Raw genomic sequence first — 12,523 nt, 5'->3', positions numbered from 1 at the left:
CATTCAAAAAGCTAGTTGAATTTTGACTACGTAGCTACTAGCTTTGTGAATGCGCCCATCTTATCATATTTGTATTGTTATTAGTTCAAGAGGGGTTAATCTATATTTGCAGATTTACACTAAAATCAACAATAAATCAATTTATTTTCGACCATGGAATGCAAAAAAAAAGGAAATTTGTGTTTTGACAGGTCTAGATTAAGAATAAATTGATTAATTTTACTTATGCAAAACCACATTAATGAAAAATGAAATGTTGCTTATTTTGTTTTACCTAATACATGTTCCAAACGCTTACCTAGTAAAGGTGACCTTACGAAGTGAGTTAAAATTTTATTATTCTGAAATTAGTGCAAAGTAGATGTAAGTTTTAAATAAAAATTATACAAGCTTTATTTAAAAACATTTAACATAATTACAATATGGTCTCCTAATAAAAAATTGCTTCATTTGGCATAAAAATAATAATAGAAATCTGAAAATGATTTTTCCATATTTGTTTCAATTTCAACTGCTAAAAAAGTGCATATCTTTTGAAGAGAAATCTAGGGTCTTCAGTATATTTTCCGCTAGGGCGTTAAAAGCTGGTGGTCCACACGTGCATATGAATGTGGAATACATTTCTGACAATGGATTTTTGATGTTTTTCAGAAGCTCTTTTGAGATATGTCCGTCTTCAGGATTTGATTTTTCGGTTAATTGTGAATATACATACACAATTTTTAGTCTTAAAAACAATGAATTAAAATGACTATTAGTTTAAATTTATTTAACTTTCTGTCTTATGACCAAATTACCTGTCATCGTTTTTCATCATTTCTTCAAGAATATTTCTGCACCACATGTCTTCTTCAGTCTTATTGAAAAACCATAGCATAAGTTTTTCACTAAAACGGTAACCATTATACCATGAAGCATAGCTATGTATTTAAACAATAACTACTTACATTCTTAGCTTTTTTCTTGCTAGCAGATGATCGATTATACTCAACATTGGAGTAATTCCAGTTCCAGCTGCAAAAAGAGCGATGTTAGTATGTCCTAGAAACGAATGAAGCCTAAGATTGCCTCTTGGTTTCGATATAAATATGTTTGAGTTGTGTTTCAAGTTTTTCAAATAATTAGAGAGTAAACCGCTTTCATAGGATTTTATTAAGAAATGTAAATCCATTAAATTTTTACTGTTTATGGGTGAATACTTTTTTGGCACAGGGGTGTAACTTCGAATTACTTGTTTTCCTATTAATTATAAATATGAAATAATAAAAATGCATACAAAATTCATTCCAACTCACCTTCAATATCACAATTAAAAGCAAAATGGTATCCAACGGGAGGTAATACAATTATATCATTTTTCACTCCCAAAACTAACACAAATGAATTATTATTGAAATTTTGATTTTGTAATATTTCAGATTCATAAGTATCTTCTAATTGTTGATCAATCGATTCATTACACGTTCCATATTTCGGCCAGATCGTAGTTTTAGTTTTTGTGAAATGTATCTCAATCTTCCCGGATTCACTTGAAATGTTCGTATTTGTTGGAGGCCAAAGTACTTCATCGTGTAATTCAAAGCTATGCACATTCCAACAGTTGTCAATGCCAATTTTGACTTCAATATTTTTAAGACTGTTTCTTTTAAGTAACAAGCCAGGATTACTAAATTCTTTTGTATAAAAATACAGAGTGAGATCTGATTGTTTTTGAATCCAATCGAAACGTGGTTTAACTTTAGGTGGTATTTTTTGAAGAGGTATGACAGGCTCAGGTGGTGCAAGATTCATTTTTGGTAGTTTAAACAAATCTGTATCAATTTTAACTACATTCCGCAGAGGTCCAATAAGGCATTTTTTTAAAAGTTGTTCATAGTTTACCCAAGCATGCACCTCGTCGAAAATTTTGGTTGCATCTGTCCCAACTCCACGCATCAACTCTTCGGGACCTATAAGAATTGTTTTTTTTTTTTTTAATAAACTGTTATAACTCACAAAAAAATAATTAACTTTTTTTATCATATGTTTGCAATGAATAAGCAACCGCTCATATATACATACATATCTGTTTTTGGTTATAGTAAGAAAGGACAATAGCCATTTTGGTCCCCGCTTCAATAGGCCTAATTGTTGTATAATTTAAAAATGTTTTTGTACTCTGGCGACCAATCTGATATCTTAGTACTTTTGTCATCCCCTGGGGTTTCCACCTTGTAGTGGTGGGGAGGCTAACACTTGAATTTTTAGCTGATCAGCTGTAGATTTTTATTTCTTAAGTCGTCACTTGATCAGCTGAGATTTTAGGCAAACTAAGAGGAACCCAAAAAAAAACGAAAAACCATGGATAGAACACAACAAAAGAATGAAACACCAGCGGGGATATACGCTGAAAAGTCGACAGAAGTCACCCTCTCACGATTGTCGACCACTTCAGTTCGGAGTAGAATCTCCAATTGTAAGAAGACAATCAAACGACTTGGAAAAAGGAAATGAGAGGAATTGACAGCAAACGAGCAGATACGACTTTTCAACACTCGTGCTTTCCTAAAGAACGAGCCTCTTATGATGCGGGGGGGGGGCATGTTTCCAAACATCAGAAAAGGCGGATTCCAAACGAAACAATGGCGTGGGCGCTGATGAAACAACCCAATCCGCCAATTGATATAATTCAATCCAAGAAAGGAACGACCCCTTCAGTTGCACCCCCGATTAGGGAACAGACACCGTTGCAAACTTCGAAGCCATCTACACCCGCCAAATCCAGTACGGGGCCATGTGCAACAACGGGCTTGGAGGATGGTAAGACGGTCTCGAAGGAGACGAATCTGGAGTGTGCTTGTGAAAGCAGTACAAGGAGCCATGTCCCCGAATGCAGCTCTAGCATAACCTCTTCACCTTCGTCTTGCAGCAGTGACATGGACGTTACTACAGTAGGTACTTGGACGACAAAAACGGTGATCGAGAAAAGGACTACCAAATCTCTCACCAAAGACAGAATACTTCAGAGGAGAATACGAAATACTGAACGGACAATTCGACACCTATCCAACAAAGATTCGAACTCCTTAACGGCAAGGGATAAGATAGTGCTCTAAAACGCTACACGCAACCTTAAGACACTGACAGCAACGAATAAAAACAAAAATATAGGGACTAAGAACCTGATGAAGGAGAAGGAGATGGTGGGCCATTTGCCTCCAATGGACCCTGATTCAGTGGCAAAAACGTCCAAGAGAACAAGGCAGGATGACACACTTTCGGCCACGAAAAGATCACCCCTGCAGGAAAGAAAAAAGGCTTTGGCTACAGAAGAAACGTTGGAGGCGCTCAAGTTCGCCATTGCGGATTTTGGAAATCCCTCAAGAAAACTCTCAGAAGATGGCAATTATTATTGGAAATGAGAATCCTGGATGAGGTTAACGTTATAATAACTCAAGCACAATAGTAATAGATCAATGAAATGTTCTTAACGGGAATCATTCTCAGACAATAAGCTGATAGGCTTCTTCATACAAAATAAAGCAGCAACAAAAACGTTTAGGAATTTCAGGATAACAAACTGAAATGTATCCCGTAGGGAGGTAGGACAGGGGATTCAAAACCCGGACACACTTCTAATTCAAGAACCCTATGACATAGATGTTCTGTCAGAAAAACTCAGAGTTGTTCTCAATCACGCTTTAGAAAAAAGTTGTCCCATCAATCATATGGGAAAAGGTAGGAAAAAACCCTACCTGGAGGAGCAAAACGTAGCTCATGGATGGCCTTCTGCGACGAAATAGAAAGTACAAATGTATCAGCAAGACTCAGGAAAATTCTGACCAAGGATTCAGTCACTCTAGGATTTCTCAAAAAACCTACAGGCAGCTGGACTGAATCCGGTGGCGAAACGCTTGAGCTCCTTGTGATTACTCATTTTCCTGGCTGCGTAGCTGATATCCGCAGTCCAGAAACAGAGTCTCGTTCCCTTATCGTGGCGTGAGGTAAAGATAGTTTTCATCCGTAAGGCTGATAAACCCAGCCATACGGAGGCCAAAGACTATAGACTCATTAGTCTAACATCGTTTATTTTGAAAACTTTTGAAACTAATTGATATACACATCCGAAGCACCCTGAAGCCGGACTGTATATCGGAATTTCAACATGCTTACATTAAAGGAAAAAGCGTTGGAACAGCATTGCACAGTGTTTTCAGCCCCATAGAAAAATCACTGAATGACAAGGAATACACCCTTGCAACGTTCTTGGATATTGATGGAGCCTTCAATAACGTGAAGAACGAAACAGTGAAGCAAGCCATGCACGACCACAAAGTAGAAAAGGCAATAACACAGTGGATAATGTGTATGCTCAGAAAGAGACAAATTAACTCTGAGCTAGCAGAAGAAAGGTTGAGAGTAACCACATGCAGGGGCATCCCTCAGGGTGGAGTTCTCTCACCGCTACTTTGGGTTCTTGTCATGAACGACACACTCTCTAAATTGAAATCAAGTGGAGTAAGGATTAAAGCCTACTCTGATGATCTTGCATTACTAGCGACTGGCAAGTCCCTACCCACTATCAGTGAACAAACCGAATACGTCCTCTCGTTGGTAAGCAAATGGACTAGGAACTTTGGGCTGACAGTAAATCCAGCTAGAACGGAACTAGTGCTATTAACTAACAAGTGTAAAATACCTGATGGTAATTTGGTATGATGGAAAGCTTTAGAAAAGAGCACGAACCTGAAAACTTTGACAAAAATTCAAAGACTTGCGTGCACTGGCATTACGGGAGCAATGAGATCCACCCCAACTGCGGGACTAGAAGTTATGCTCAATCTAATTCCCTTAGACCTCCTTGTCCAAGAATCTGCAGCCAAAAGTGCCCTGAGGCTTATTCAAACTAAAATCTGGATAAACAGTTCCATAGGACATGCCCAGATCCTTCATAAAGTTATGGGTCATAGTACTACAACAGACTATAAAATACCCGAACTTGATTTTCATAAACCATTCCAGGCTGCCATCCCAAGCAGAGACGAATGGATAGATAATATACCATACTTCAGTGAGTTGTCAATAGCTATCTATATTGATGGCCCTAAAATGTACACTGGTGTAGGGGCAGGCTTCTATTTTGAAGCTCTCAAGTTAACCGCCTCGCTTAGGCTTCCAAACTACAGCAGAGTCTTCCAAGCGGAGGTCCTGGCAGTGACAACAGCTGCTAAAAAGGTATCAATGATGGTGATACCACGAGCTGATATCACCTTTTACATTGATAGCCAAGCGGCAATAAAAGCGATTACTGCAACTGAGGTAAAATCAAAGCTTGTTTCATGCTGCCGCGAAGAGCTTAAGGTTTTTGGCGCACAGCACAACATTAGATTCTGCTGGGTCCCAGGCCACAGCGATATACTAGGCAACGAGAAAGCCGATGAATTAGCAAGATTAGGGTCAATGCTTGACGTAAGCCAAACTGAGCTAGTTAGCACCCCTACCTGTCATTTAAAACAGGAAATCTCAAAGAGAATAACTATCCAGGCCGATAAAAGGTGGATCCTTCTTCACACCTGCGGCACTACAAAAAAGATCTGGCCTGTTTTAACAAACAAAGAACGGAAAGAATTGTGCAGCTAAACAAGGGATCACTTCGATCTCTTGTGAGCATAATCACCGGACATTATCTGTAGGTTATCATATGAAAAAGATGAGAATCAGTTCAGAGGATGCGATGACGAGGAGGTGCATGAAGACACTCCGCACTTTCTATGTCACCATCCCGCACTCTCCCATCAAAGGAAGAAACTGCTTGCCAACTATTTCTTCGGGGATTTAAAAGAACTCTCTAGTACGCCAGGTACGAACATTCTGAACTTCGTCAAAGCATCTAAATGGCTTGACTAACTGAACACATAGTTTTTCTTATTAGCTTGAGTAGCAATACTCACGGGTATCACAATGGGGGTTGGCTACGAAATCCCGCATCACGAAATCCCGCGTAACGATATCCCGCGTAACGATATCCCGCGTAACGAAATCCCGCAAAACGAAATCCCGCAAAACGAAATCCTGCAGAACAGAATCCCGCATAACAAAATCCCGCCTAACGAAATCCCGCCGTTTCGCTCCCTTTTCAAATTATTTCGACACCGCTGTTTTCATATGAAAGGAGACACTCTTCGATAAGAATCATGGATACTTTTAAGCAAAAACACTCTAGTAAAGATATAAATCCTTCGTACGTATCACCCTCCAAAACCCATTTGTTTACATTGTTGTATTTGTAATGTGGACGAATTCAACGAGAAAAATTGACGTGTTTTCACCCATACATAGACACACTTACTGAGTTTTTTGGGGAAATTTAATAAATTAGAGGAGAAATTACACGCATACTATGAAAACGTTTATGAGGCTGATTTCCGGTTTAGCTTGCAGGCAAACCAAGATGTCTACCGCGGATTTATATCTTTATATAGAGTGTTTTTACTTTTTAGATTGTTTGAAAGACAGCACTGTATTGGTTTTGGTGTATCAAATCGTGAGAATCTGTGGAACGAAGGAAAAAAATTTGTCGTTTCAAAATTGTACTTAACCAAGAATATTTTTGGAAATTCTTCAGTAGACGGCGGGATTTATGCAAAGGTGGTTGGGAATGAATGCTCCTGAACAGGTAGGTATGGACATGGAGTGAGGGGTTTATTGTAAGTAAAGCATTGCTTGGAATGTTCTTAGCATTCAGGAATAGCAAGATTCCTTGAATGCGTAAAGGACATTTTTAGCATGCTTAGGGGATGGGTCAAAAAAAAAATGGTGTTTAAGCGTTTAAGAGTTCCGTGGGATGGAATTATCATTTTCGCTTCGATTTCATTTTATGCGTTTGGGGTTGAGAACGCTTAAAATGGTGTTTAAGCGTTTTAGAGTTCCGTCGGATGGAATTCTCTTTTTCGCTTCAATATCATTTTAAGCGTTTTGTGGCGATTGTGTTTGGGGTTGACAACGCTTAAAATGGTGTTCAAGCGTTTAAGAGTTCCGTGGGATGGAATTCTCGTTTTCGCTTCGATATCATTTTAAGCGTTTTGTGGCGATCAACAACTATATCAACAACTTTTTTTTAATAAAAGCACCTGTGGGTGGCCCGCTTCGCGGGATCTCAGGATTTAAACTCCACTTTTCGGGGTTCACACCCGCTCACGCAACTCCGTTGCTCCGCTTAGGGTATGTAAAGTCGCCAGGCAGGCGCCTATATCAACAACTTTTTTTTAATAAAAGCACCTGTGGGTGGACCGCTTCGCGGGATCTCAGGATTTAAACTCCACTTTTCGGGGTTCGCACCCGCTCACGCAATTAGGGTATGTAATGTCGCCAGGCAGGCGCCTATATCAACAACTTTTTTTAATAAAAGCACCTGTGGGTGGTCCGCTTCGCGGGATCTCAGGATTTAAACTCCACTTTTCGGTTTTCGCACCCGCTCACGCAACTCCGTTGCTCCGCTTAGGGTATGTAAAGTCGCCAGGCAGGCGCCTATGTCAACAACTTTTTTAGACAAAAGTAATTGACTGTAATCCTGTATGATTGCTTTCGCAAAATTTCCTATTTCACTCTCAATTATGAGAATCAACAAGTACGAAGGAGGCGTATCCAAACCCAATTGAAAAAACTGCCATGCAGATGCATCCTTTGAAAAGAGTATAAAAGTAGTGCTCATTTCGCATTATTTTCAGTTCTTCTTAGAACTCCGTGAGGTGAACAACTCAAATAGAGATATGAACTTGAAGTTCAACCAGCGCTCTATGTAGAGTGGCGACAGCGCTCGAAGTGCTTTTTCGCGTTTTGGTTGATTCGATATTTGAATCTCGCATTACGCTTAAAAAGCATTTTAAGCGTGTTGAGTTCGCTGCTTTATTAATAAGCGTTTTAGAACGTACATTCTGGGAATGTTCTTAAGCGCTTGAAAATTTACTAGCTTAAAACGGTGTTTAAGCGTTTTGAGAGCTTCAAAAAATATTCAAAGAGATGAAAATAAGATTTCTACTTTTTTAGCGTTTTTTCCAAAAAAAAAATCGATTTTAGCTTAAATACGACTTTAAGCGTGCTAAAAATCAATTTTTTCACAAATACCCTGAAGAAGCTAACTTAGCCGGAATAAGTTTCAAAATCAAATTTTACATACGAATAGCCTAACAATCCATCAAAATAAATTTTCAAAGAAAATAACAAGCGATAAGCGAGAAGAAAAAATATATTTTCAGACAAAATATTTTTCAATACTTTTCCATAAAATATTTTTTCCAGTGTACTTTTTTATGCCGTACTAGAAGTCCTGCCAAAAAGGAGTAGAAAAATCCCGCGGCGATCGGCGGGATTTCGTTACTCCGACCATTTTCTGTGCGTGTGTCACACAAAAAATATCAAATTTAATCGGCGGGATTTCGTTACGCGGGATTTTGTTTTGCGGGATTTCGTTACGATCCCTCACAAATGGATCTGTATTGATCTAAGTGTGACGGTAAAGACATCAACTGTCAGCCCCTCAACCTAACCTAACCTAACCTACATATGTATATTGTCCGTTCGGCGGCTTCAGTATGTAAGTTATGAGGGGGAATTGCACACCCCTTAAATACAGCTAACTGAGACAAGAGCCATAGTAAGAGTGAATGTACGTCAAAATGCCGTTCTAATTATATGCGACTCATCACTTTTGGAACGGAAATTTTAATTGGAACGGGGACCATTATCTATACAAAAATGCCCATTTTTCTATAGTGTTAATAAAAGAAATAGAATAAAAACTGATGATTTTAAAAACAAACAAGACAAACAATAAAAAATAATTTTAAATATTATTATTTTTATGTGCTTGTTTAATTGATATGCATGTATTTAATTAAATATGCATTTTTGGTATTTACATATTATATTGAATGTGAATGTGATGCTAAAATAGTTTTAAATTTTAAAATGAAATGATTTATATGTACGAGCATATTCTTAAATATTAATATCAAATTAAGGGACACCATGTATGTAAGCCCTACATTAAAACGATTGAAATTGCCATCGTCGAAAAAAATGTGAATTCATTCCAATGTAACAATTGTAATGAACATTTTTAGACTTAATCTTGCAAATTACAAAATTGAATTACTCTTACCTCCCGGATGAAAATCCATGTATCGGGTTACATTATATACATTTCCTCTTATCGCCATCCACGCATCTTCTTTACTACAATGTTTACTTAACTCTTTACTACTCACTGGAATAATTGCTCCATTCGTTCCTGACAAATCGTATCCTGAGTTTCCTAGTCTTATCCAATCCATGAGTGAATGGCCGGGCTTGAGAGCGCATTTATTCCTTGGATTTCCTTTATAATTTATATACACACACATTATTTTAAAATTATTTTCGTTTTTTATTTCGTAAACAAAGTTTTATGTATTTACCTGTTGCAGATCCTGAGCTTTGTTTTTGGACTGGAGGTGGTAGTTTCAAGGAAGTTGAGGAAGGTAAACTCAAGGTGGTACTTTTTGGCTCCGACATTGTAGCGAGCCAAGAATATTCAACTGTAAACACTTCATTTAATAATCTTATTATCTCATAGTTACATGCACATCTAAAGCCAAAATAATAGGAACAAAACTTAATTTTTAGTAATAATGTCTTTTGTACTCGCGTAATGCAACAAATCTAAAACCCAATCAATTTGAATTTAAATTTTAAGATCTGGTTTCTATATTTTATATGCGGTGTTCCATGGGTACATTTCAAACTTCCAGCTAAACATACTCGTGTGTACATATACATAAGTGCAAAGAGGGGTTAATCTCCCGAAAATTCCAGATCTACAGATTTGATCTTAAATCAAAAATAAATCAATTTATTTTGCCCCACATAATGCAAAAACTGTGTGAAATTTGTGTTTTAACGAAACTAGATCAAAAATAAATTGATTTATTTTACAAATGGAAAACCCCAATAGACTTTAAAAAAGGTTGGTAAAAATATAGAAACTTCAAAAAACAATACCTTTTCACAAAAATGTCAAAATATTCTTTTTGTGGATGGATTATGTTTTATATGTGCAGTACTAACCACTGCTAAAAATGGAAATGTTTACTACCTGTATAAAATTATAGGGAAAATTAGAAACGAGCGTTGGAATTTCCAAAGATCATTTATGAATTCCTAAAAAAGCGTATAAAAAGATGATTCACTTGAGGTCATTACGAATATTTTAGTGCAAGTTTTCATGTTTAATCTTTTAAAAACATTTGTATAGAATATCTAAGAGTGTTGAAAGGTTTCGAAATACACATAGGTTTCACAGCTATATATGGTTCCAAGGATTTAAGATTAAGGATCAAAGAGTGGAACAACAAGGAGACTTAACAGAAGGAAAACATTAGTTGTAAGCAATTATCTTGTTGACCTACAAAAATATGGTAGAAATCAAAGAGTGCACGGCAGAGGCAACAACATCAAGAAAAAAATGTTAATTCTACGCACAGTATCAGGTAGTTCGAAGTATAATACAAAAAGTGATACTAATCAGAGAAAAAAACTAAAAAAGAAACCCAGACACAAGGTGCATCAAATTATTTTTCCAAGAGATCATGTGGCCCGGAGTAGTATCCATTACTACGCGTTGTCTTTTCGGATTAAAACAAGTTTAACCTTGACAGTTACGGTTATATGGTTACAATTTGTATTTCCATGATGTGCGAAAGGATGAACTTATTTTGACAATGCATCATAGCCATACAGGACTACAGGAAAAGGACTAGAGCTGCTCGCGAGCTCTACGAGCAGAAGAGGAGAGAGGAACACCGGCTTCTTAGACGGAAAAAAAGAGAGCATGAGAAGCGCGCGATCGAGGAGATAGAGGGATGTCACAACAGGAATGAGGTTCGTAAATTTTACCAAAAGGTAAAAAAAACCTCCCAAGGGTACCAGCCACGAACCGAAGCCTGTAAAGACGATCAAGGGAACATCGTAGTAGAACCACAGTCGATGCTGAGAATATGGAAAGATCACTTCTCCAAATTATATAACGGCGATGACGAACCGAACTCCGCTGTAAGGGAGATAGAACCACTCAACCTCGGCGACGCAGATCAACAATTCCGCCTACCCGACCTTGACGAAGTGAAGATAGCTATATCTAAAGTTAAGTCAAACAAAGCTGCTGGAGCTGACGGCATCACCGCCGAACTATTCAAAGCAGCAGGCGATGACTTGGTAGGGAGCATGCACCAACTCATTTGCAAAATTTGGTCGGAAGAAAGCATGCCCGATGAGTGGAATCTCAGCATAGTGTGCCCGATACATAAGAAAGGAGACCCTCTAAACTGCGCCAACTACAGAGGCATCAGTCTCCTTAACATTGCGTATAAGATCCTCTCTGCCGTATTATGTGAACGTCTGAAGCCATTCGTCAACAATCTGATTGGTCCTTATCAGTGTGGCTTCAGACCAGGAAAGTCCACTATCGACCAAATATTCACACTACGGCAGATCTTGGAAAAAACCCAGGAGCTTCAAATCGATACCCACCATCTCTTTATCGATTTTAAAGCCGCGTATGACAGCATCTATAGGGAAGAGCTCTACCGAGCAATGTCTAGTTTTGGCATCCCTGTCAAACTTATCCGTTTGTGCAGAATGACGATGGAGAATGCACGCTGCTCTATCAAGGTCGGAAAAGATCTTACCGATGCATTTGATGTCAAAAAAGGTTTTAGACAAGGCGATGCACTGTCATGCGACTTCTTCAACATCGTTCTGGAAAGAATTGTGCAAAACTCAACCGTAAACACTAGAGGCACAATCTTCCAAAGATCCATCCAATTACTCGGATACGCAGATGATATTGACATAATTGGAAGATCAAAGCGTGATGTCAGTGGAGCGTTTTTGAGCATTGCGAAGGAAGCGAAGAAGATGGGTTTAGTGGTCAATGAGGGCAAGACCAAGTATATGCTGTCATCAAAAAAGGACACTGAACGACGACGTCTTGGGCAAAACGTCACCATGGACAGCTATAACTTTGAGGTAGTTAAGGACTTTGTCTACCTAGGCACCGCTATTAATGCAGACAACGACACCAGCGCTGAAATCAAACGAAGAATAACTCTTGCAAATCGCTGCTTCTTTGGACTTAGAAGGCAATTGAGAAGTAAAGTCCTCTCTCGAGCATGTAAAATCACCATCTATAAGACACTCATCATCCCGGTTCTCATTTATGGCGCTGAGGCCTGGACCCTGTCAAAGAAAGATGAGAGCGTCTTAGGATGCTTCGAGAGAAAAATTCTTCGGGCGATTTTTGGTCCCGTACGCATAGATGGAGAATGGAGGAGAAGATATAACGACGAGCTGTACGGGCTGTACAGCGACACTGACCTAGTTAGCAGAATCAAAGTCCAACGGCTTAGATGGCTAGGTCATGTAGAGCGGATGGACATCAACGCTCCAGCCCGGAAGGTCTTCGAATCCAATCCCGAGGGACGGCGCAGTAGAGGAAGACCGCGACTCA

At 38.5% G+C, this 12,523-nt stretch overlaps 1 protein-coding gene across 5 annotated transcripts in view; it reads right to left on the bottom strand.

Moving 5' to 3' along the window:
* Positions 1–364: 364 nt before the first annotated feature.
* Positions 365–12,523, bottom strand: part of LOC129952643 (sentrin-specific protease 8) — a 32,954-nt gene continuing 20,795 nt past the window's right edge. Inside the window, exons 2-7 of one of the 5 annotated variants that reach the window (XM_056065384.1) lie at positions 9,435–9,563; positions 9,140–9,355; positions 1,296–1,949; positions 948–1,239; positions 798–887; positions 365–727 (exon numbers count right to left, since the gene is read on the bottom strand). In XM_056065384.1, the coding sequence (XP_055921359.1) occupies positions 508–727; positions 798–887; positions 948–1,239; positions 1,296–1,949; positions 9,140–9,355; positions 9,435–9,531 (1,569 nt within the window). In that variant the 5' untranslated portion in view covers positions 9,532–9,563 and the 3' untranslated portion in view covers positions 365–507. Of the gene's footprint in view, positions 728–797; positions 888–947; positions 1,240–1,295; positions 1,950–9,139; positions 9,356–9,434; positions 9,605–12,523 lie in introns of those variants that run through there. The other 4 variants (XM_056065383.1, XM_056065381.1, XM_056065385.1 and 1 more) reach the window with 4 other exon arrangements.

Source organism: Eupeodes corollae, chromosome 3 (assembly GCF_945859685.1).
Source record: "Eupeodes corollae chromosome 3, idEupCoro1.1, whole genome shotgun sequence".
NCBI classification, from domain to species: domain Eukaryota; kingdom Metazoa; phylum Arthropoda; class Insecta; order Diptera; family Syrphidae; genus Eupeodes; species Eupeodes corollae.
This window is presented reverse-complemented; position numbering and strand designations above follow the sequence as displayed.